Genomic DNA, 22,673 nt, shown 5'->3' with positions numbered 1-22,673 from the left:
ATCAGAAAGGGTTTCAAATACCAATCGGTTAGATACCTATATTATGCAAAGTGATCAGGCACATTGTCTCGGTTCCTCATGTCCGAGAAGAATTATAATGAGATAGAATGTGCTTGGAATTATGAAATGAACTGCCAGCTTTGTTGTCCCAGAGCGATTGTTAAGAGGCAAATCATTCGAAGATGCGAATGCAGCCTGCTAACTAATCCTGTTCCAAAGCACAAGTGAGAAGAGAGAAATTCCTCGCGCACATTGAATGCCGGTGTAAAGAAATACCAATGATATAACCAGTCTTGTTGACTACTTTTCGACTCATGTAAGGAGGAGAACAAGATGGTCAGTTTCCCTATCCCCGATATCGAGTTTCGGATCTCGGTGACGTGGAGTTGATAGCTTTGGACCTTATTGAAATTAGCATATGTATGGAGATTTTCTGGTTGGTTACTTACGGATTCTGTGAAGAGACCAAAGTAATTACTTGTGCTTCTCCTTGTAGCACAACGCGTTTCGGGCGTTATGATCATGGTATTCGCACAGATCCTTAGAGTTGAGGAATCGCTTGATCCCTTGACTCCGGATATATCTTTTCCTTGTATCTGGGCCGATAAGTGCTAGGGCGTCTCTTAGGAACTGTACGTATGGTTTGTCGGAATGAAGAGCCTGGAGATCTCCATTGGTCCATAGAAGAGCGGCGATATCCAGAGCCAGTTTTCGATGGGATGACGATGCGCCTGAGTTGGCGTAGATCACTTCTATCAGCGTCATATCCAGCACTCTATCCGAGCACATCTTCTCAATAGCCAGATCAATCAACGCATCCTTGAAATCATTGTCCTGTAGGAAGTCGCCGAGCTTGTAGCAGTCTTCCCATTCACTCCACTCGTCATCTGGTTGATCCTGATCCACTTGGTCCGACTTGCCAACATCATCCGCCTCAACGTTGTAAAACCTCCCACAATAAAGCCATCTGAAATATATGGCAAAGGGGATGGGTTCAGAAACTGGTAATGGAACGGTTCTAGTCGACGCTTCGATCGAGTTCCCATTCAGAGCGTTCTCGAAGAATGCGGAGCTTGACCGAATGCAAGTCTCGTGCACATAGAATCGTTGCCTCTCCTTGCCAACGAGCACGCTAACAATTTTGGAGTCAAGACTAGATAATCAGCTAAGTTTTTACTATCCTATAGAAGAGAATACTCACTCTGGCCCGTCTGTCATAGGACGCCTCAAACTCTTTGAGTCTGTGACATTGCTCTGTTTGTCACGACCACGCTTTCTTGAAGCTTTGCACCTTTGCATAGTTGTTGAGTATACTCACGAAGAGTGTGGTCGTATAAGGTAGTTAAGAATGTGATGTTCATCTCCAGTAACTAAAATTAGTCCCACAGGATGAAGTGAGAGCGGATAGGCGACGTTAACGTTCAGTATTGTTGGCCTGCGACGTAAATGGGAACCTGCTGCCCTCGTATATGCGATTTGAGACTGTATGAGGAGACTGTGGAGCGGAAGCTTTTATACTTGCTTTAGGAACGAGTGACTCATCTTACAACCATGGATTGCATCAGACTTATTGAAAACTAAAAGGCTGATATCTGGTATACTAATTGGAGAACGATGGGGAGGTTTGATACCATGGTTGGGTTCAACCGCTCGACCTATCCTGGGAGATGAAAGTAATCACAAACATCTCCGCAACTAAAGTATATCCGAAGAACCAACGATAGCTCCAAAGGCGTAAACTCTTTTGAAAACCGGTTTTTTATTGCCCGTGCTAACGTAAGTTCCTAACCTAATTCTCGAAAGTACTCGAGCCTTCATTTGGATTCCTAGAAATTGAATGCAGGCTTCATCTTGTAGCAGGGCTTGTCTGACCCATGATCGTGGTACTTGCACGTATCGTTCAAGTCAAAGAATTTCCCAGCGTCCTTTTCCTTTATACCCGTCTCAAGATTTGGGCCAATCTTGGCCAGAACGTCGCACAAAAATTGCCGCGGTTGGAATGCGTTATTGAATTCGTCTTCTGTAAGCAAATCCGCGTAGTCGTCCCTGTCCCAAACTCGCACGCACGTATCAATAGCCAATTGCCGATGTGCCGAGCCTTTATTGGAGTAGTCGTAGATGTATCGTGCAAGCCCCAGCGGGTAGCAATCGGTCTCCACCATCCTGGTAACGAGGGCATCTATCGTCGCATCCTTGAAGTCGGAATCCTGAAGGAAGTCTCCCGAGGCATAGCAATCTCTAAGACGATCCCATTCCCCGCTGTAAGAGTCGCCGTCGGGACCAATTCTATCGTCCCCATCTTTCATGACAAACATTCGACCCGTGTAAAGCCACTTTGTCCAAATCGTGAATATGGCCGGCTCGACCTCAGATAGTCTGATAATACCGCCTTGGCCTTCTTTCCAGCCCTCTTTGAGCGCATTGTCGAAGAAGGATGATGTGGAGCGGAGCAGCTTCTCATGAATGTAGAACTCATCGTCTGTGCTCCCGACGCGAATGGTAATAGGTCGGAGCTCGATCCTGGTTTAGTCAGCTCGTGAGCCCTATGATCAATTGGAGAAACTTACTGAGGACCTTCGTGCGTTGAAAACCGGATTTTCTTCCTTGGGGGCTCCGGCGTCGTGCTAGATTCGCGACTGCTTTCGCTGGCCCTGGATTCGCGATCGGAGGCGCTCATCGTTCTTGGTAGATGCCGTAATTAGCTGCTTAATGCTGTTGGAAACGAGGAGGTCGAAGCCCGTGATGCAAGAAGTAGTAATACTTGTATCGTATGAAACTCTATGAGGGTGTAAATGGTTCACTGCCCGGTGATGGGTAAAAGAGAGGGTGACAAGAGCATAGTACGAACAACATGTTGTCATGTAGAGAGAAGGGAGGCATGATGGAGCATGATACGAGAAAGAAAGACACCGCCAAGAAGGAAGAGCGGTCAAACACCTGAGCAACTACCACTCACTGGTTGACTCAACACAACATCGACTAATCATGCACAGTGAGTGAGTGACGCAGGATAACAATGTAGATATAGTATATTCAAATTGAGACGTATACACTACATCTGCAGATATGAAGCAGAAAATAACCGGGTATCCTTGCGCCAATATTCGTCACACTTCATAGAAACACATGCGCAGCTTGGGCTAGCGCTCTGATAACAACATGAGGAAAAAAGGAAGGAATTTGTCGAGGCGCTGATGTAGCTGGTACGAGCAGTCTGGGCCGAAGGGAAATATGGACAAGAAGAGAAACATTCCGACGTAAGGAAATGTGAAAAGTAGGACATCGTATCCTAGGCACGTAGCCATCCAGCAATGTAGCTGGTATCGCGCTTCGTCACTCTTGCACCTGTCGTGAGGGGAGATCAGAGTCCACCCATGTCGACTTCGCGGGCGAGAAAGTCAGCTTCCTCGAAATCACTCCCACTCCCTACCGCAATGCGTCTTTCAACCCTCTCCACGTTCTCGTCAAATTCCATGTCCATATCCTCATCGCTCATCAGCGTCCTTTGGCCTGCCCTTCGGGACTTTGGCTGCGCAAACTGTCGGACTTGCGGTAGCATATTGATGCTCTGCGACGGCGTCTCACTCAGTGGGCTCACAGGCACGTCATCCATGTCCGCACTCAGCCCTTTCATGGGTATCGCAAAGAAGAAGTTGGTGGTCAGTGGTTTATCATCTTCGTCCTGCCATGAGCGTTTCGATGGATTCAGTGAACTCGAGAGTCGCTGCGAGGATGTTGAGTACCCAGAGTCAGTGGACCCTTGCGACGAGAAGGGCTGTGTGAAGGCTTCGGCGGGGAGGGGAAAGAGGTTCGAGGCTCGTATGCCGGTCGAGTCGAAGCCGCCGTAGAGGTGTATATTCGTGGTTGGTTGTTCTGCGTATCCGCCGACCTTGTGCAGTCCGCAGAATGGCAGCAACTCTCGCTGGTGAACAAAGTCGTCGGGCACAGCGTCGCGCGGGGGTTTGACCTCGAGGCTAACAAGTGTTGTTGAGGGTTTGGACATGGTGGTATGGATCGAGGGCAGGGTGGACATTTTGTGCGTCTTGTAGCCCTCAGGCACGCTCTTTCTGACTCTCATGCCGACGCTGAGCAGGTCTGCTTGTACCTGTCCCGGCACTTGTGGTAGGAGAGGCTCTCGCTGTTGTTGCGCTGCTCTGCTGTGCTGCTGTTGTCGAGGGCGGGTAATCGGATCTAGGCCCCGCAGATCCTCGTCGTCCTCAAAATCGTCTCTCAGCGAGAAGAAGCTCGTTATACTTGGCTGGAACTTTCTCTTGCTTCGGTGTTCAGCCGTCGAATCTCTCATATGCATGGTCGAAGGTAAGCGAGTGTGGGAGAAGAGGGGAGATTAGAGTGTGGGCTGAGGCAAGGCGACAATGCTGAGGAGGGGGAATTTCTGATGCGCGAGATGCACGCTCGAGCCAACTTTTCGGGGGCTGAAGGGCAGCGCCGGGATGCAGGGTAATCGTAATCAATTGGTTTGCTAAGAAGGGAATGGCGGATAGAAATCGACTCAGCGTGCAGTTGGCGACTATGGACGGAGGATGAAGAAAGTCGGACGATGGGGCCTCGACCTGGCGGACGGATGACGCCAGTTTGATGAACAAGTGGAGGCGTGCGGATCTCTCGCGGTACTGACGCGAGATATGGCAATCCGCAAGCGGCAATTGGCAACTTCTTTGTACGCGTTGAAGCTTCCAACAGCCGATCCACAATCAACGTGGAGCCCTTCCACCGTGCGTGCTTCGGAGCACCCGTCAATGTCTGAGATATCTGAAATATAATGTAGTCGCAACACAACGCTAACTGCCGCAGAAACTGTCTCACACTCGCTGTCTTTAGAGTAGAGAGACATGTCTTTTGTCGCGCTTGCTTGTCCCCATGAATCTCGACAAATGGTAACCGATTGGCTTTTTCGAATTGCTTCCCAACAACCACGTTACAACGCTTGCTAACCGGCAAGATCAGCAATCGTTCTTGGCTGTTCGGCGACCAAGAAACGAAACAGATTGAATGCGTATAGTAGCATGAAGCGAACAAAGACTCGAGCTGTTAGTGTGCGTTCCGCAAAGAGATGCTTACATGCATGGGCTTTGTCATCTTCTCATCGACTTTCAGACGCACAAAACACAGCATAGTTGGCCGATGAAGACGACTTAATCATTCGGGTATTATCAGACTACAAGAGGAATAACATGTCCATCATCTGATGGTATAGGACTAATAACGCCAGAACACCTGTTCACCTTTGGTCCGAGTTCCACCCGCGCATCTGACTCGCACATGAATGCGGCCTCCAAAAAAACAAGCGTACGCCGAGTCCTTAACCTCAATGCAGCTGTACACGAGCTACTTTTCCAGTACATACCCCACAGACGCGTCACTGTGCGGCTACTTTCCTCTCTTCACGCACCCATGACGACCCATCTTCTCAAGACTGCACGCTACCCATCTCAATACCCTCCTTCCTGCTCTGCCTACTCGCCCATTTATCCGCCAACCACGTAACGATTGTTATCCCCATACTAGTGCCCAACAACAGGAATATCGTCAATGTTCCATACAGGGCGAACTTGCTCTCCTGGCACAAACTCTTGAAACTCGCGTTGCCCATGTCGCTAGGCATCTTGATGTCCTGCGGCAGCGGTTGGCTGCTCTTATATTTGCACGTCCAAGTCTGAATAGTGTCGACTTCGGGCGCGTTGTGATTGAGGATATGTGCCCAAACCACGGTGACGAGGGTGAGGAGGAGAGAGGGGAAGATCGTGGCAAGGGAGAGTAGGGCGCGAAGGGTGTACTTTTGGCGAAGGGCGAGCTGGGCATTGTTAATAACGTCTCCTCGAAAGTGGTTCTCAGACTGAGACATACCTTTGGGACAAATGAGGCAACCAGGAAAGCACCGCAGAGCACTAATGTCACAACAGACGAAGCGACCAACGCCTTCATGCCCTGTGTATCGAAATGCTGGGGCCATAGTGGTAGCCACCATGGATTGGACGGCTGTTGCTTATTGAATACATCGAGAGTATGTGCCGATGTACCAAGAGTCGCAACACTGAGCGCAACGATGAGGCCAGTGATGATAGCCTGTGCTAGGTGGAAAGGCGCGGGGTTGATCTTCATCTTTACTGCTCCCTACTCTTATTCCAAATATCTTCAAGGATGGTGAAAGATCGACTGGAGTTTGATAGAACTGTAAGGGTCGAATCGATGAGCAGGTGTCAACCAGGAGCACCCAAGCGTTCAAAATGAAGGACGGACTGAATGAAACAACAAAGGGCGACGCTGAATATAACTCGGGGTACTGGTTGCCTGTGAGGAGTAAGAAACACTTGAGGGGTGAACGATGACTTTAAAACGACTTGGTCGCAATGTGCGTTTCACGCCCACACAGAACACGCATACCCCCATGTCTAGATGTGCACACCAGAATAGCTCTTCACGACAAGAAAAGGACGGTAATTTGCCTTGCCGCTGCAACGCACATTGGTACCTGGGTCAGCCAGCGGCGTTATGCTGCTTTGGTGCGTGGTGTTGTTATTCACAGCGCGTAAGACGCACACCACTCCTAGAATAGCGATATTAGCCTGCATATCAGCTGGCGACCTTGCCGGAAGCATCTCAATTAGCTCCCTCGCCCTTCCCTTGTGGCCCCCATCCAGGCCAGTTAACCACTGATAGTGCCGATCATCCGTAGAGTTAAGCACTGTGGCTTGCTAGTCGCTCCATTCGAAGCCAGCTACGTAGAGTTTGCTATGGGGCATGGGCGTTTCCGTGCGCGTGTCGAATAGGAGCGCAGAGGGGGCCAAATGCAGGCGTGAAACCCAGAACGCAGCATGGGCGCTTCGAGAGTCGAAGTGGAGGTGCTGATTCAGGGCAGGGCTCGGCGCTTACAGGATGGTAGGGTGAGGTGATACTGCATGGTGATTGGCTAAACGATCGTAGATGGGATGAGGGACTAGAAAAGGAACATCGAATTGCAAGATCGTTGGATACGGTAATTAGGATTGATGAGATGTATGGTATTTCCGAAAACAAGAACCACTGAAGCACTAAAGGCTAGTTGAAGTCGAGTCAGTATGTACGCAGAAGTGTACCGGTGCTGATGGAGTGGTACAGTATTCTATTCACGTCAACGCCCCGTGCCTTGTAGTACTGAAGCGCTTGTCAAAATAAACAATAAAGTCGTTCAGGGCGGCAGACGTAACGTAGGAGCCTTTGCGGCACTTTACTCCACACCTTGGGATCAACGCCACACTGAAATGAAGCATGGTTCGCGCTATGAGAGTTGACCTGTGAGACCTCCAAAGCCCCACTTTCGTCTCCCTGAGCTTTGTGCTTTTGCTTTGCCTTTCTTCGCGGCTTCGAGAGAATGCTCCTTCTCCCATTGCTCGTCGGCTTTGTATGCAGCAATCGCTTGTTCTAAATTGTAGTTTGCTTGGTCCAAATATAGAAGAGCGACATCGTATCTGTGAGAACAACCAGGTTAGCCTTGTTCTATGTCATGTTGCATATCTCATGGGTGTCGCTTACTCTGCAACCTTACATCCCATCATGAACTTTCTTAGCTTCGTCTTCTTGATCTCCTCCTCCTCGCCCTCCAATGGTCGCGGACTGAGACTGACCCCGCCCTTGTAATGTTCTCCAGGTATGAGTATTGTCCTACGTGCGGCTAGCAGATGATCTGCAAACAAATTGTTTGTCCGCCGTAGTGCGTCGGCGGGTACACCGTATCGTAGCGATAATGAGCTTATCGACTCGTTGTTCTGATCGACGAAATGCAGGACGTCAGGCGCGTTTTCGGGGTTCGACGATGACTTCTCTGGCGGTGGCTGTAGAGCGCTGTGTGCCGAATAAGGCGGTAATTCATCGTCTCCCTGCTGCTCGGCTGGTGGCGAATATGTTGGCGGATCTCGCAGTCCCTGTGGTGGCAGCGGTGACGGACCAGTAGCTATCTGACAGAAAGGACAATATGATGCGAATCGAGGATTATCTGTTAGACATCGGGCGCATATGGCGCGACCGCAGCACTCAAGACGGCGCTCGAACTGCGATGGTTTCTCGGTCTTCTCGTCATAGGTTGGCGGAATAGAAGACAAGAGAGCAGCGCAAGTACAGCAAGCTTCAGACATGATGTAGGTAAGAAAATGCAGTTGGAGGAACAGTAGAGATTCTACACGGATTACTCGAAGAGACACTGGGAGGCAAAGGTGATGCTACGTCATGACTAAGGTGGTTAGCGATTCGCGTCCTCACGTGTGATAGTGACAAAAGTTCTAGTGATGCGCTGAGGCTCGTTCGAGATGCCAAAACGTTCTCTAGGTTGTAACGAGGGTATGTCTTTAGTTCCTCCGAGACTGTCGGCAAGTTGGCGATGTTCGAGTCTGGTGTGTGCTCTGCCGCGAAGGTTAGGCTGAGTCGTAGCTGCCAAGTCGAGCCTCGCTAGTCGAAAAGCACGGGCCAGGGGACCACATCAAATTTGCCCACCCCAAAGCGAACTTTTCGTCCACCGCCAACGCTCTACCGCTCACCACCTACACCTTCACGAGGTATGTCCATGTCGACCCCGAGTGCCCTTCAGAGAGCCAGGGGAAGCACTCGCAGTCTTCCGCCAGGATGAATGCGACACTGCTTCTCCTCTGCGACACGAGCTGAAGAACCCTCAAGCTGCGCGCACTGAGGGCACTCTCCATGCTCTGGCATCTGGAGGCTAACCATCAACTTTTCAGATACCTCAGTCGCCCATCGCCATTGAGAATCTTCCTCTACAACCGCCAAAATGGTCAAGACTTCCGTGCTCAACGACTGCCTCAATGCCATCAACAACGCCGAGAAGGCTGGCAAGCGCCAGGTCCTGATCCGCCCGTCCTCCAAGGTCATCGTCAAGTTCTTGACCGTCATGCAGCGTCACGGTATGTTTTGTCCTTTTCGTTTTCGCATCTTGCATATACACACCCCTATACACCTGCACACCTCTCTTCGGGCTGATAACTAGGCAATGATCTCGCATTCTACACGATCTTTGCCCTTTAAGTGTCCGATATATTAAATCCTACGGAGAACTTACACATCCTCTGAACCTTTTCATGACGTACGATGTTTAATTCGCCGCAACATACTAACGACGCTTTCAGGCTACATCGGCGAGTTCGAGGAGGTCGACGACCACCGCAACGGCAAGATCGTTATCCAGCTTAACGGCCGCATCAACAAGACCGGTGTCATCTCTCCCCGCTACAACGTCCAGCTCAACGACTTGGAGAAGTGGGTTGTCAAGCTGCTGCCGTCGCGTCAGTTCGGCTACATCGTTCTGACCACCTCGGCTGGTATCATGGACCACGAGGAGGCGAGGAGGAAGCACGTTGCTGGCAAGATCCTGGGTTTCTTCTACTAGATTGCGCGATTGATGTGGGGGATGCAATATACCCGGTGCCTAGGCAGGCAGATATGTTTGGCTAGGTAGTCCATCATGGCAACGATAGAACGAAGAAATGACAAAAACTTCATGATCTACGGCAATACTTGTTTTCATCAGCCATGTTGTTGTGTTGCTTTTGACTGTGATGTGTAACAATAAACCTCGTTGTTTGATGTGAGGCTGATGTTGAAACGCCAGCATGCGTTAAAAGATTCTGACTAGGTACCATTCGTTATTGGTGTCGAGCTCATACCTACCACTTCAAGTTTCGGTTGTCACAATTTCAGTCGAGTATATATTATCTTCAAGTCACGTAGGATCTTTTTATGAGTACAAACGTTTCAGGTAGTACTTTTCATGTTTACTATATACAAACAGTCAACCCCAAAGAGCTGACCAGGATGTCTACTACACGCTTCTACTTTTCACCATTATTCATCAGCCGTAAATCATAATCTCAAGGTATGCATCTAGCACCCAATCTTCTCTGAAATGTCAAACTCCAAAACGCCCAAGCTAGCAGATGCCACCAACGTCTAATTTCGCTAACCGCCATATTTCCCATCCTTCTCCGTCAAGTACGTTTACTCATAAAGATCCATACCGCCATCCTCGTCCTCCAGCTCCGCTATAGCGTCATCCTCATCATACATCTCCGAATCCTCTTCGCTCTCGGTGTGGTTAGGCAGGACTAGGATATGTCCATCGTCGAGCACCACCCTCGCCGTCTCACCATCCTTGATGGCACCCCTCAGGATTAGGACAGCAAGACGGTTCAAAACCTCCTTCTCGATAAGTCTAGCAAGTGGTCTCGCACCATACGCCGGCGAATACCCAGCGCTACCGAGGTAATCGCGCACCTCGGTCGTCATTTCTATGCGTACGTTGCGGCCGTTGGCGCTGAGACGCTTCTGTATCTCTCCAAGTCGCACGTCGACAATCTTCCGAATCTCACGCCTTGTGAGGCGGTTGAAGATGACAATGGAGGAGATACGGTTCAGGAATTCGGGGAGGAACCAGTTCCGCAGCGCACCCATGACCATTTCCTTGGTTGTCGGATCAATCTTGCCATCTGGTGCATTAGGTCTGCTCAGATGCTCGGCACCCAAATTGGATGTCATAACAACGATGCAGTTCTTTGCGTCGACAACTCTGCCCTGCCCGTCGGTGATGCGGCCATCGTCCATGAGCTGCAAAAGCACAGTCAAGACTTCCTTGGCGGCTTTCTCGACCTCGTCGAACAGCAGAATGGAGAACGGTTTGCGACGCAAGGCCTCTGTAAGCTGGCCTCCTGCGTCGTGGCCGACGTACCCAGGTGGAGCGCCGATCATTCGTGACAGCGAGTGCCGCTCTTGGTACTCAGACATATCGAAGCGAATCATTGCCTTTGCATCGTCGAATAAGAACTCCGCGAGGGCTTTTGTAAGTAGCGTTTTACCGGTACCGGAAGGACCGCAGAAGAGGAAACTTGGCGGTTGATTTGGGTTGGCGAGACCGGAGCGCTGGAGGCGGATAGCGTTGGAAACAGACCCAACAGCCTCTCTCTGGCCGACAACGATTTTGCTGAGATGGCGTTCCATGTTGAGCAGCTTATCTTTCTCGGTCGTCTTGAGTCGTGTTACGGGAATACCGGTCCAACGACCGACGATCTCGTTGATCTGATCTGGCCCAACTGAGTCGCTCATGAGTGCCTCGCCTCCTCCACTCGCCTGGTGCGTGAACATCTCAGCGTCTGCTCGAGCTTTCTCAAGCTCAAGCTCATGGATGCGCTGTTCCACGTCGGGGATAGCGTAGTACTTGAGGTCTGAAGCGGTCTGAATATCGCGCATACGTTCCGCTTCGGCCAGCTTAGTTTTGAGGAGGTCCAGTTTGAGTTTTTGCTCTTGAATGTCCTTGCTGCGTCCCTTTTCACGTTCGTACATCTCACGAAGTGGTTTCAACTCTTCCTCGATGTTGGCTGCCTCTGCTCGAGCCTCCCTGAGACGGACTTGTGAGGCTTCGTCCTTTTCGCGGGCAAGAGCGTGGACTTCAATCTGCAATTGTCGGTGACGGCGTTCGAGATTGTCGAGTGCTTCAGGTTGCGATTCTCGGGTTACGCGAACAGCGGCTGCTGCCTCATCAATCAAGTCGACCGCAGAATCCGGCAGACGTCGCTGGGTAAGGTAACGCGCGGCAAGCGTGGCAGCGGAGACAATAGCGCCATCCATGATGGTGACACCGTGATGCGTCTCATATCGCTCTTTGAGACCTCGGAGAATGGAGATGGTCTCGGGAATGGAGGGCTCCTTGACCAGTACTTGCTGGAAACGACGCTCGAACGCTGCATCCTTCTCGATGTACTTCCTGTACTCGCTAAGAGTCGTAGCACCGATACAGTGGAGTTGTCCGCGAGCCAGCATGGGCTTCAACAAGTTAGCAGCATCCATGCCACCCTCTCCAGACGAGCCAGCACCCATGAGCAGATGGATTTCGTCCACGAACAGTACTATCATGTCCTTGGACTCTTCAATCTCTTTGAGAACACCTTTCATGCGGTCCTCAAACTCTCCGCGGTACTTGCTACCAGCGACCAGGGCACCGACGTCAAGGGAGAGCAACTTGCAGGCTGCAAGGTTGGCCGGTACGTCTGCGTCGACGATTCGGCGGGCAAGACCTTCGACGACTGTGGTCTTACCGACACCGGGCTCTCCAATCAGGACAGGGTTGTTCTTGGTACGTCGCATCAAGATCCGAACAACTCTTCTTGTCTCTTCTTCTCGGCCAATGACCGGGTCAATCTTGCCTTCTCGTGCCATTGCCGTCATGTCGATAGTGAATTTCTTCAAGTTCTCGTTATCCTCCTCCGCATCCGCCGTCTTTGAGTCGACCCGCTTAGTTCCCCGAAGCGCCTGAATTGCATTGTCAATCTGCTTAACGTTCGGTACGTTGGACTCGGCAAGTGCGCGTTGTATCGACGACTCCTGGCATAGCGACTGGATGAGGTGGTCGACCGCGATGTAACTGTCCTTCTGCGTCTTGCTCAGATCTTCAGCAGCGCGAAGTACCTTGGCCATGGCAGGTGAGGGTGACGTGCGCTCTGGTGGCGGGTCCTGGCTCGGTAACCGTACCAGAGCCTTCTTGAGATTGCGCTCGAAGAGTTGTGCGTCGCCATTTGCCCGGTCGAGAACTTGCTTGAATAGCGGTGGTGGTGGTATGTCGACTTGGTTTGCAAGGTCTTTTGGTGGATCTATCAGCGAGACTGCGAGGTGAATTGGCGTGAGTTGTGAGTGAGCATAGCTCTTCGCCAGGTCGAAGCTGTCTGCGAGACCCTTCGCTGCTCGGTCCGTATAGGCGTCGAACGAAGTCATTGTGTTTCGTGTCTACAGCCTTGTATATATTATATATGTGGCGTGAGGCCGAAGAACCGTGGTGTGTGAACCTATTCGAGGTTTCGTATGGGTTGGTATATTGGGTATCTCTGAAGATCAAAAGATGCGTCAAGGAGCAGCGAGGGATATATATATATGTGTGTGATCCAAGGCAGAGCTTCGTGAAAAAGCAGGAAGCAACCAGTCGGCTCGTGTGATTTCTCGACAGGCCTCGAAGGTGGTGATATCCACCTGCCCCAGCGAAACTTCTGGACGCTGCTGCAAGTTTCGGCCAACCCCCGCCAGGTACGTCATCTCGCACTTGCCACATCTGGTATAGTCAACATCCCCACTCCAAGACTCCAGGGCTGTCAACCTGCGCCCGAACACTCACATCTGCCCAACATTCAGCCTTACCTAGACGTGGCTCAATACAAGGCAACCCTCTGCATCGTTTCCACCTCTCAATACGCATCCCAAGGCTATGAGTACAGCCACTTGCGGCCTGACTTCCTTAGACCCACTACCCTTCAGCCTGACGGATCACGGAACTTATTATACATCCAGGTGCTGACTGGAATACACTCAAGTTGCCGAGTACTCGGACTTTTGTCGCGTCATGCTGTCTGAGACTCGCGGACTATGACCATCTGCAAGGACCTTCTACGGCTCAGGTCTCGAGTCACAACTTTGTCCTGCATGTCGCGAAGCCAGCTCCCACCTCTCAAGCTGAGTCAAGCGGGGCTAGGTGCTGATGTGCATAATTATCTATCAACTGTTTATGGCGCAACCTTCGGGTGCTCTTATTGTAATACCTGCAATATTGATTAGTCGGTTTTTACAGCGTATTGGTCGGATATACAGACACTGACATGTCACATACACTGCTGATTGGATTTGCCAACCAGCACTGCGCCACGCAGTTCACATGACACCACCGCGTTCCTCATAAGCTTCAGCCTGGTCCGCTCTTGACGACGACCCTCATCCGTCCTCCTGCGAACATCCTACAATATGCCTATCACGTCGAACGAACTTTTGTGCAACGCATGTCAAGGATTATTCAGCGATGAGTTTTATGATAAGAAAACGAGATACTTCACCCTTCACGCCAGCGCCGAAGGTTTCAAGGAAGCACTCGACTTGCCTTGCGCGCTTTGCGTGCGTATCTGGCTAGAATTGACGCGCAAATATAGTATGCTTGCGAGCCTTACGATGTTAGAACTCTACTAATCGCACGAAAGGACTCACGGTTGATATGGTGGGTAGAATTAGGTATCGTTTACTAATGAGTGATCGTGGCTGGATCATATTTTACGACAGAAGTAATCACAGGGCCTCACTCAAGCTTGCAGCTCGAGAAAGTGACGCGTATAGTCCTAGCACTCATTCGATGCACAAAGTAAAACTCGAGCACGGCGCGCAATCTTATGGAGAAAACACTGGACATGTTTCAGCGTTAGGTTTTCTGCAGTCTCAGTACAACACTTGCCAGGAAAAACATACTGTATGCCGAGCAAACATGCCAGTCGATGCATTCATGCCCACAAGATTGGTAGATGTCCGCCATGGCGGTGAACTCGTACACCTTCTCGAACGTCCTGAGAAAGCGTCATATGTCACTTTATCACACTGTTGGGGAGGACTCAAGCCTTTTGCTCTCACCAAAAGTACAGCCACCCAGCTGAAAGATGGCATTCTTATTAGCTGTCTCCCGAAGACATTTCAAGACGCCATTGCGGTTACTAGGAAGTTTCAAATGCGATACATCTGGATCGACACCCTGTAAGCTAATTTACAACTTCGATTACGTCTAGGAAGAGGACTAACTAGCCCTAGCTGTATCTTCCAAGACGACGTGGACGGACGTGATTGGGCCTTTGAGGCTGGCCGCATGAAAGACACCTACAAGAGAGCGGCTTTTTGTATTGCTGCCACAGCTGCCGAGAACGGAAACGCAGGCCTGTTCTATGAGCGAGATCTACGAGCCCTAACACCCATCAAAATCAATTTCGAACCCGGTCTTTCTTCGTCCTATGCAACAACATGCGGCTCGAGGTCACCTCTTGCGGGCCCTTACTGGATTGGGTGTGAGCAGTCAACACGTGTCGCGATTGATTCTGCATGCCTTAACCGGAGGGCCTGGGTAGCTCAGGAAAGGTACTTGTCACCAAGAATCATGCATTTCACCCAAGAAACCTTGTTTTGGGAATGTCATGAGTCTTTCAGGTGCGAATTTTCTCGCCATGAAATATCATGGGGCAACCGAGCTCATGCATTAAAACCCCTTATCAGCAATTTCCGGGAACGCTTCCCAAATCTCGAACTTTTAGGCCAAAGAAGTAAAGTTGTCGCGGAGTCGACCAACCTCCGTAACCAATTCTATGATGCTTGGCGCAATTTTCGCACCGCATACACGCACTGTGGAATGAGCAAGGAAAGCGACGTTCTAGTAGCCTTGCAGGGTGTTTCACAGGATGTTGCCGAAGTGTTGAATGAGCGGATGATTGCAGGCCTTTTGGAGTCGCATCTTGTCGCAGAACTGTGCTGGTACAACAGTTGGAGTGGGACTCTGAAGGACTCCCATAGGCCGGCCAAATGGCGAGCACCAAGCTGGAGCTGGGCCAGCACCATGCTACCAATTGGATTTGGCAGCCTTATCGGACTTAAAGAGCAGCATGACATGATCAAGATTATCGACTCTCACGTGGAGAGTAGACCGTCTGGCGAGCTTATACAAGCCTCCTTGTGGATAGAATGTCGGCCTCTTGCTGCTGAGATTCGTGGTTCATTTATCCATATCGATGGGGTTACAAGGCAGCAGTCTGGAAATCCCACGCTCGACTCCAATGACAGAGTATATGTCATGTTGGACGATCCAATTCCCAATGGCAAGGATGAGAAGAATATACGCAATGTGTATATAGTCATAGTACGCCATGTTAACGACGGAAACGGAATCGAAGGCCTTGTGTTAGTGCCTTGCGAAGAGATGGACGAGAAGACTTGCAACCCACACTATCATCACGACACTCGCGGCTTGCCCTATCTTGAGAAAAGCGAGCGTTTCCAAAGAATTGGCATATGCGACACTTCGTCGCTGAATGAATATGCCGAATACGGGAAGCGACTGCTAATAAAACATGAGCAAACCGAGAGCCGGATCATCGAGTTAGTGTGAACGACACGGGGAGGAGTGGTACAAATTGACTGTCCAGATTTCTTTAAATAAACGAACGGGACTTCTTTTCTCAAGTCTGATTTTGTGTTATTTCCTAAACCTGATTGAGAAGATGAATTAAAAATATATATTCGTGAAAGGTTTTAAGCCAGTCCTAAGGGTCAAGACTCCTACCTCCTACACCTGCTACTACACACCTGCTACTACACCCCTCCCCCTTCCTTAAAACCTACCACAAATCCAATCAACAGCACGAGCAATCTCTCTACCGGCCAATTCTCAGAAAATCTCATCATGCTCCATTCCATTTTATTTTTACCTATAAAATATCATTTCTCACAGCTGAAAACAAACACCCGAGTAAGCAAAGTTCTATCGCGATCACAAAACAACTAATAGAAAAGGGGGTTTTCATATATACTGTCATTTTACTGTAGGTTATGTGATGCGAGTAGGTGTCCTTGTCGCAAGATGATGTCTCAAATGCATGGCGCCGCGTGTCTTGTGAAAGACTTGATGGATCCGCAACGTGACGCCTGGAGAGTAGTCTTGTTCCCACCAGATCGTCCAAGACATAATATATGTTTCTCTTTGACATTGACATCTTCACAACTGAGATCTCGGATAGGCTTATTTCCATAATTGTCATGCATGTCCTCTCTCACACCATAAATTGACCGAGCCTCTCCTTCGATCCCGCACCCACCCACTTTCTCAAAGCCACCGTCTTTCCAGCAGCCTAGCAGTTAGTACTCGACAATCTTGAGCTTCTTGTGCAACTCCTCTGGCAACTCCTCGGCCTTGACGATGCCCATGCGGAGTGCGTCGCCCCAGAGAAACATTGCTCGATCATGAGCATACGCGAGATAGTCGAACTCTTCTTCATCCTGGGACTTGAATAGATCAGTCTCTTGCTCAGTTTGAACTTTTGCATCGCCCTTTTCCTCCGCCTTTTCTGGACTCACTAAACCGTTCTTTTCCTCTTCTTCCGCTTCCGCTTGCACCTCGGCCGTGGTGCTCTCTAACTCGTCTTTTGTCGCGCTCTTGTCAGTGCCTGCGTTGTTGCTCTCTGCTTCGAAATCCGGCATGCCCGGGATGTGCGCCTGGACAATACCCCAAGCGACCCACATAGCTGAATTGGCTAGTCGCCAGAGCTTCGTCTCGGCCATCAGACGCCGGCACTCTTCTTCCGTCTTCCGCTCAGCCTGGGCTTCCTGCTCCTGGTACGACGAGTGTTTCTCACCCGGTGGTGCACGGGAGTCGAGCATGAAGGCAGAAATAGTGCTCGGAGCCGCAGTTGCGGTCAGGGCGGTGGTGCTACCAGATGAAGGTAACGGTCCAAGGTGAGGAGTCGTAGGGTTAGAAGTGTAGCCACCTTGGGATTTGTAAGAAGGGTTGTGCAGCAGATATGCTCGGATGAACCGATGTTGCTCTTCAACCGTGGGGTAGTATTTGGTCTTGCAACGCCACGCGCCTTCTGCGTCGTGATAATTATAGGTCCATTCGGTCTAAATATAATCAGCACCCATACTTCCATGAATAATTTATACGAGAATGAGGATAAATGAAATTGTTCGCTTACGAAGTGGTTCGCGAACTCAAGACCAGGAAGATTTGCGTTTGCGTATTCGAAGTCGATGACCACGAGCTGCTTGTGCTGGTTTGCTGGTAGCAGAAGAGGCGACTCGCCTTCCGGCTCCATGCGGAGAATGTTGCCATACTGGGTCTGTCGCGTAGTATGGTTAGCTTCTTAATTTTGCACAACGCTATAGTGGGCGACTCACATCATTGTGGGAAAAGACCATCCGCTCGTTGATCTTCTCTAGTCCGCCATACTGGTTTTCTAGCCACGTTCGGTACTTCTCAACGGTCTGCCTAAAGATGGGCCATTGGACGCCGCACACGAAGCCCCTCTCCTTCCACCTGCCAGTGGCGGATTGCGTAGCGTCCTGCTTGCTCTCAAGAATCTGCTGATCCAGCCAGGTCACGATTTGCTCGCATCGGTCGACCCACTTGTCCCAATTCTGCCATACGAAAGGGCCGGCTTCTCGCTCGTGCTTCAAGAGATCGATTCCCTCGTGCAGCTCGCGCATACGCTTCGCAATCTGGATAGAAGTCTCCTGGATGCGCAATTCCTTGGCAGTGAGGGCTTTTGCGTTAAGAAACTCCTCGAAGCGTCCGTTCTGAAATGTGCCAAGTAGTCGTGGGCCGATGCGCTTGCGTGCGAGTCGTGTTAGAATCTGCAACTCGGATTCCCGGTCGATTAAATGCTCCACCTGCGGGCCGTAGATACGAAGCAAAAGCTTACTGAAGACTGTCAGCTAGGGCATGGCCTGAGAAAGAAGCACTTACGGGGGCGGGTTCTTTGGCTTGGGCGTGCCATCTCCGCTTTGTCCTTGCGCTGGTAGATTCTTGGGAGGCGAAACGACGTAGACGGCATTTGTCAATGCACCGCTCAGTCTCTGCACGTCAATTTCGTCGTGCAGGTCCATGGGTATCTTTCGCCAAGCCTTTAACTTCAAGGTATGAGCAATGCGAAGAATCTCGAATCGGAACTTGGTCCAAGCCTCCTTCTCCTTGCGTGCCCTCCTCTCAGAATCTTCAGTCACAGGATCGTCAGTGGGTTCATCAATACTGTACGCCATCGTCTTTGAGTTGTCTAGGACGACATCGCAGCCAGGGACGAGCTGATCTACAGACTCAATGTGGTCTGAGTCTAGCGAGATGGCAGAATGCCGCTTCAATCCCGTAGAAAGTCTGCGAATATGCTGTGACCGTTTCTTAGCTTCGGCTGGCTTAATAGCCAACGTCTTCTCCAAAATATGGGCTAACTGATCAAGCGAAACAGAGCCTGTGGACGACTCGGATCCACTCCTTCCTCGAGTGCCAGAGGGTTGATCAGTCGTTTCAGCAGTAGTGCCCTTTGCAGCTTCATCGTCATGACTGACATCTTTGGCAGCCTTTCGCTTCGCCCTACGTGCGTGACGTCTGGTTCGCTCATGCTTGAGCCACGCCCCGACCTGTTTCAGCAGATTTTCGTGCGCATGGTGGCCGTGTGGGGTAGTAGTATCTGCGGAGCTATCCGAGAGGAGGGAAGACAGCGAAGGATTTCCCTCTGCGGGTGCTGGTTTGTAGGAGCTCAGACGCTCAGTAGATGGCCTTCCAGATAGTCGCTTGCGGCTTATGCTTGCAGTGTATTGCTTGGTAGTCTTATCAAGATCAAGGTAGTCTTTCTGGTCAAGTTCCTTATTCTTGCCAATCATCAGCGGCGAGATGCTTTCATCGGGAAAGGAAACAACTGTGAGGTTGCGATAAGCAGGTATTCAGTCTGACGCAATGGGATAGGCTGAATGTGCTAGTTTGTGCTTCATATCATATCGATTGCAGAAACTGGACTGTCCTGTCCTGCGTGAGATACTCATTGGGGTCAGGACCGACCTGTAGCCCACGCAGAAGCGGAGTTCACGATACGAGGCGATCTCAAAATGCAATCGAAAAGGGAGCAAAACCCGTCGCCTAGCCACAAAAGGGGAGACAATGAGGGGTACGAAGTGTGTGGTCGCGTGGGGTCGAGCAAGAACAAATCCTCCAAGGAAACATGAAAACGAACCTTTGGCCGACGGGGGTTGCGGTGACGTGCTTTCATCATTCGCGGCGGTACAAGAGCTGGGCTCCTCCTCTGTAGCCAAGCTTCCCTCTGGCTGCTGCTGCTGCGTCTGCTGCTGCCAATGAGAAGACGACGCCATCGTTTTTTCGCCTGACACGACAAGCTCGGGACAACAAGCCAGACAAAGATCGGATCGGATCGCCCGTGTGTGAGTGAGACCCAACAAGCAAGCAGTGGGCAATTTCCTGGATAATCGCCTCGTTCGTTCGTTAATTGTTTGGCCTAGTGTGTGGTTTGTAGTGTTCGGGCGCTTTTGCGTGGGTGGCGGTTTGGCTTATCGATATCTAGCGCGGTGCTACTAGAAACGTCGGCTCGCAATCTGAGGAGCGCGCACGTGCGAGGTTGACTGGCGCAGGTGAGAGGACACTGCGCTCTCAACAATCTTCGAAGTGGTAATTTGAAACGGGGAGGATCAGAGTTTGGGGTGTGGGTAAGTGGGTAGCTGGAGGGCTGGCTTGCTTTTGTTCGCTCACTCGCTCGCTCGCTCTTGCCCAACTGCTTTCCTAGGTCATTTGGGCGTAGGCTTGGCGCTCTACGTCAGGGCATCACAAGCAAGGACAAAAACCTGCCAAAGGAGTCTGGAACTGCGTGAACTAGTTTTGTTTCTTCTATTAGGGAATACTACGTATCCTGCTCACAACAAGAAGCTGATTGTAGCCTGTGACGCATGTCGGCCTTGTAAACCAGCCATCCCAACGCCTCGCTACAATACCCAGATCTCTATCAAAACAAAGAAAATCGCCCAAGCAGGCTCACTTATGTACACTATTGTACATTTAAAACGTGATACCTTCTTGTGGCCTAGACTTTACGTCTCTTCGCGGTCCCTACAAGCTACCCTGACTTGAGTTGTGCCCACTCCACTGTCTCAAGCGCGAGCATGACCAGTAACAAGGTCGAGGGTAGGATCCAGACGACGTAACTTTGGAAGAGGATCTTCGACATGGAGCCCATGTATACGTTGTTGATCTGGCAGATCTGGGCAAGCTGTAGCGCGCTTGGGGCGCCACTGAGGAGGAAGCAGACGATGATGAATATTGGGTCATCCAAGATACTGATTGGGACGTATTTTGCAGTCAAAGCGAGCATGGGGGCCATGACTATCGTTGGAATAAGCATGCGGCTGACCAAGGAAGCGATTACGAGCTTCCTCTCGACCTTGGGGTCCTCCATAGAATGCTGGTCTTCCTTTGGAAGCGTATTGCGAGCCAAGTTGGCGCCCAAGACAACCAGAATGAGGGGGACAGCAACCTGTCCACTCTGGCTGACCGCGCGGGAAACCGAGTTGCTGACAAAAGTCCCGGGAGCGAAGAACAAGTGCTGGAGAGAGGGAACAGAGGCAACAAGAATTGCAGCCAACATGGCCCAGAGAGGAGGGTTCATGAACTCCCATACACCATGAAGAAATTTGGCGAGCCCCGAATAAATCTTGGAGAGTGCACTTTGGAGCCACAAAGGCAGGGATTGCAAGCAGCGGCGCCCAACACGAGCGGTGCTGTCAGAGACGGATTTCGCGGAGCGTTGGATGGCCAACTTTGTCCGTTTAGGCCATCCTTTGATGCCTTTGGGGATCTCGTTTCTCTTGAGGGCTTCAAGAGCGCCGACAGCGTGACCATTGGTAGAGCCGTTCATGTCCCCGACTCCTCTGATAATAGCGTTGCCGTTGGTAGGCGTTGTGAAGTCAGCCTGCGCCTGGGCATCTTCGCGGCCGAAGAGGGAATCTGTGTCGCTGGTGTCTGCTGAGGTGGCGTAGCTGGTTACGTTCCCAGATTCGTAGTCAGAATGCGAGTCGTCGAGCAGACGTTGTGCCTCGTCCGGGCTGTACTCGCCACTTTCAATGGCGTTGTTCTTTCCCACGTCTTCGTCCGTGTATGCGCTGGCTGGAGCGAGCAGTACGTTGAAACCCCAAGTCCACCGAACCAACTGGCCCAATTGTTGGAAGATGAGGAGGTAGAGAATGCCGCGTGCGCCCACTTCGTTGTCGTTATCACCAGGTACTTTGGCCCAATGCAAACCGGACAGTGTCTTGGAAAGCGATATGACCAAGGAGATGGGGAGCGAGTTGGAGTTTCCGAAGACCTGAAGCTGTCAGTGACCGGCACGCTTGTGGATGCAGCGGGTGCGCCATACCGCCATTGCTACCACAAAGTTGGACGCCCTCTTGTTGAAACCGCATAGTCGGGAAACGAGGAGCGCAGCGAGGTAGGATACGAGTGTTTGCACGATGAAGATGACGGGGATGACGGCGAGGTCGGACAGCTTGTCGGCGGTCAATTGCGACGCGAGCTTTGTGAAGACTAGCGCAGAGGTCAGTGAATGTTTCCAGCTCGCACTTGTGGTGGAGCTTACTGAGACAGGGTGTGAAGAGCTGCGTGTTGAGGTTTGCTAGGAACTTTTGGCTCTCTGCGTCGAATTGGCCCATTCTTGCGATAACGTAGCCGGGCAAACTGACGCAAACGACCTCCATGACGGCCTCGAAGACAAGGAGGGTGAGATTGGCAAAGTCCGGGTGCGAACTGTGGTTGTTCTTGAAGACGCGCATGAAGCCGCCATCGTTGCCGTAGTCGTAGGATGTGGACGCCATGGCAGAGAAGCCGGACGAGGGAGACGGTAGGGTGCGCAGGCGCAGAGCCTGGGGCGCAGAGAAGAAGGGCATTCTTGACCACATTTGGTTGTTTGGAAAGAGCGGAAGGCGAAGTTTGGGAGGTATCGTAAGTGCGTCAAGCGCTGTTTCGAGCCGTACTACAGCTGATGGATTGACGGCACAGTGACGCGCGCGGCTCTGGGCGATGATGGGGCGGGATTAGCAGAGCGCCTGCGCGCTGGGGGTGAGGGTGCAAAAAAAGGCCATGATGATTGTGATGGGGGGATTATGCCGCCAGAGGTGAATAGAGGGCAAAGGCGATACAACAGCGCATGGATGGCTAAAGTGAAAGGTACGCGCAAGGGCACTAGTGGTCAGCCTTGGATCTCTTTGACGCCAATCCTGTACTTTGACTTTGATATACTGGTAGCCTACTACCAGGCCCGCCCGTAGAGCAGCACTGCGAGTCGTCCCCTGAA

General features: G+C 51.1%; 9 protein-coding genes across 9 annotated transcripts; 2 read left to right on the top strand and 7 right to left on the bottom strand.

The window, feature by feature from the left end:
• Positions 1 to 474: 474 nt before the first annotated feature.
• On the bottom strand, positions 475 to 1,299 carry K460DRAFT_397494 (uncharacterized protein; the record flags this gene model as incomplete). Its single annotated transcript, XM_040936157.1, has 2 exons — positions 475 to 1,153; positions 1,202 to 1,299. 2 exons carry the CDS (start codon positions 1,297 to 1,299, stop codon positions 475 to 477), a joined length of 777 nt encoding a protein of 258 aa, XP_040786948.1.
• Positions 1,300 to 1,826: 527 nt separating this feature from the next.
• Positions 1,827 to 2,677, bottom strand: K460DRAFT_357990 (uncharacterized protein; the record flags this gene model as incomplete). Its single annotated transcript, XM_040932077.1, has 2 exons — positions 1,827 to 2,520; positions 2,568 to 2,677. The coding sequence occupies 2 exons, from the start codon at positions 2,675 to 2,677 to the stop codon at positions 1,827 to 1,829; spliced, it is 804 nt and encodes a 267-aa protein (XP_040786947.1).
• Positions 2,678 to 3,073: 396 nt separating this feature from the next.
• On the bottom strand, positions 3,074 to 4,443 carry K460DRAFT_369255 (uncharacterized protein). Its single transcript, XM_040933924.1, has one exon. It carries the CDS (start codon positions 4,307 to 4,309, stop codon positions 3,362 to 3,364), a length of 948 nt encoding a protein of 315 aa, XP_040786946.1. The 5' UTR covers positions 4,310 to 4,443; the 3' UTR covers positions 3,074 to 3,361.
• Positions 4,444 to 5,064: 621 nt separating this feature from the next.
• K460DRAFT_369253 (uncharacterized protein) lies at positions 5,065 to 6,266 on the bottom strand. The gene is made up of 2 exons (XM_040933923.1): positions 5,866 to 6,266; positions 5,065 to 5,812 (listed from the first exon to the last, which is right to left on the bottom strand). Exons 1-2 carry the CDS (start codon positions 6,118 to 6,120, stop codon positions 5,429 to 5,431), a joined length of 639 nt encoding a protein of 212 aa, XP_040786945.1. The 5' UTR covers positions 6,121 to 6,266; the 3' UTR covers positions 5,065 to 5,428.
• Positions 6,267 to 6,862: 596 nt separating this feature from the next.
• K460DRAFT_419303 (uncharacterized protein) lies at positions 6,863 to 8,371 on the bottom strand. Its single transcript, XM_040937999.1, has 2 exons — positions 7,531 to 8,371; positions 6,863 to 7,466 (listed from the first exon to the last, which is right to left on the bottom strand). The coding sequence occupies exons 1-2, from the start codon at positions 8,127 to 8,129 to the stop codon at positions 7,277 to 7,279; spliced, it is 789 nt and encodes a 262-aa protein (XP_040786944.1). The 5' UTR covers positions 8,130 to 8,371; the 3' UTR covers positions 6,863 to 7,276.
• Positions 8,372 to 8,504: 133 nt separating this feature from the next.
• Positions 8,505 to 9,730, top strand: K460DRAFT_369250 (40S ribosomal protein-like protein S22). Its single transcript, XM_040933922.1, has 3 exons — positions 8,505 to 8,546; positions 8,727 to 8,909; positions 9,132 to 9,730. Exons 2-3 carry the CDS (start codon positions 8,777 to 8,779, stop codon positions 9,389 to 9,391), a joined length of 393 nt encoding a protein of 130 aa, XP_040786943.1. The 5' UTR covers positions 8,505 to 8,546; positions 8,727 to 8,776; the 3' UTR covers positions 9,392 to 9,730.
• Positions 9,731 to 9,754: 24 nt separating this feature from the next.
• Positions 9,755 to 12,994, bottom strand: K460DRAFT_369249 (heat shock protein-like protein). Its single transcript, XM_040933921.1, has one exon. It carries the CDS (start codon positions 12,760 to 12,762, stop codon positions 10,000 to 10,002), a length of 2,763 nt encoding a protein of 920 aa, XP_040786942.1. The 5' UTR covers positions 12,763 to 12,994; the 3' UTR covers positions 9,755 to 9,999.
• A 1,161-nt stretch (positions 12,995 to 14,155) lies between these two features.
• Positions 14,156 to 15,943, top strand: K460DRAFT_290986 (HET-domain-containing protein; the record flags this gene model as incomplete). The annotated part of the gene is made up of 2 exons (XM_040929247.1): positions 14,156 to 14,547; positions 14,602 to 15,943. 2 exons carry the CDS (start codon positions 14,156 to 14,158, stop codon positions 15,941 to 15,943), a joined length of 1,734 nt encoding a protein of 577 aa, XP_040786941.1.
• A 746-nt stretch (positions 15,944 to 16,689) lies between these two features.
• Positions 16,690 to 22,266, bottom strand: K460DRAFT_288759 (kinase-like protein; the record flags this gene model as incomplete). Its single annotated transcript, XM_040929070.1, has 8 exons — positions 16,690 to 17,451; positions 17,526 to 17,669; positions 17,728 to 18,250; positions 18,296 to 19,241; positions 19,554 to 19,653; positions 20,526 to 21,689; positions 21,741 to 21,907; positions 21,960 to 22,266. 8 exons carry the CDS (start codon positions 22,264 to 22,266, stop codon positions 16,690 to 16,692), a joined length of 4,113 nt encoding a protein of 1,370 aa, XP_040786940.1.
• Positions 22,267 to 22,673: the final 407 nt, after the last annotated feature.

Source organism: Cucurbitaria berberidis, assembly GCF_010015615.1.
Source record: "Cucurbitaria berberidis CBS 394.84 unplaced genomic scaffold K460scaffold_4, whole genome shotgun sequence".
Classification (NCBI taxonomy): Eukaryota; Fungi; Ascomycota; class Dothideomycetes; order Pleosporales; family Cucurbitariaceae; genus Cucurbitaria; species Cucurbitaria berberidis.
This window is presented reverse-complemented; position numbering and strand designations above follow the sequence as displayed.

What these genes read in the sequence shown, in the direction of transcription:
- K460DRAFT_369255 (XM_040933924.1), bottom strand. Translation starts at nt 4,309, where the DNA reads ATGCATATGAGAGATTCGACGGCTGAACACCGAAGCAAGAGAAAGTTC.
- K460DRAFT_369253 (XM_040933923.1), bottom strand. Translation starts at nt 6,120, where the DNA reads ATGAAGATCAACCCCGCGCCTTTCCACCTAGCACAGGCTATCATCACT. An exon ending in TTGCCTCATTTGTCCCAAAG is followed by an intron (nt 5,813 to 5,865) that starts GTATGTCTCAGT and finishes AACAATGCCCAG; the next exon opens with CTCGCCCTTCGCCAAAAGTA.
- K460DRAFT_419303 (XM_040937999.1), bottom strand. Translation starts at nt 8,129, where the DNA reads ATGTCTGAAGCTTGCTGTACTTGCGCTGCTCTCTTGTCTTCTATTCCG. An exon ending in ATGGGATGTAAGGTTGCAGA is followed by an intron (nt 7,467 to 7,530) that starts GTAAGCGACACC and finishes TTGTTCTCACAG; the next exon opens with ATACGATGTCGCTCTTCTAT.
- K460DRAFT_369250 (XM_040933922.1), top strand. Translation starts at nt 8,777, where the DNA reads ATGGTCAAGACTTCCGTGCTCAACGACTGCCTCAATGCCATCAACAAC. An exon ending in GACCGTCATGCAGCGTCACG is followed by an intron (nt 8,910 to 9,131) that starts GTATGTTTTGTC and finishes CGACGCTTTCAG; the next exon opens with GCTACATCGGCGAGTTCGAG.
- K460DRAFT_369249 (XM_040933921.1), bottom strand. Translation starts at nt 12,762, where the DNA reads ATGACTTCGTTCGACGCCTATACGGACCGAGCAGCGAAGGGTCTCGCA.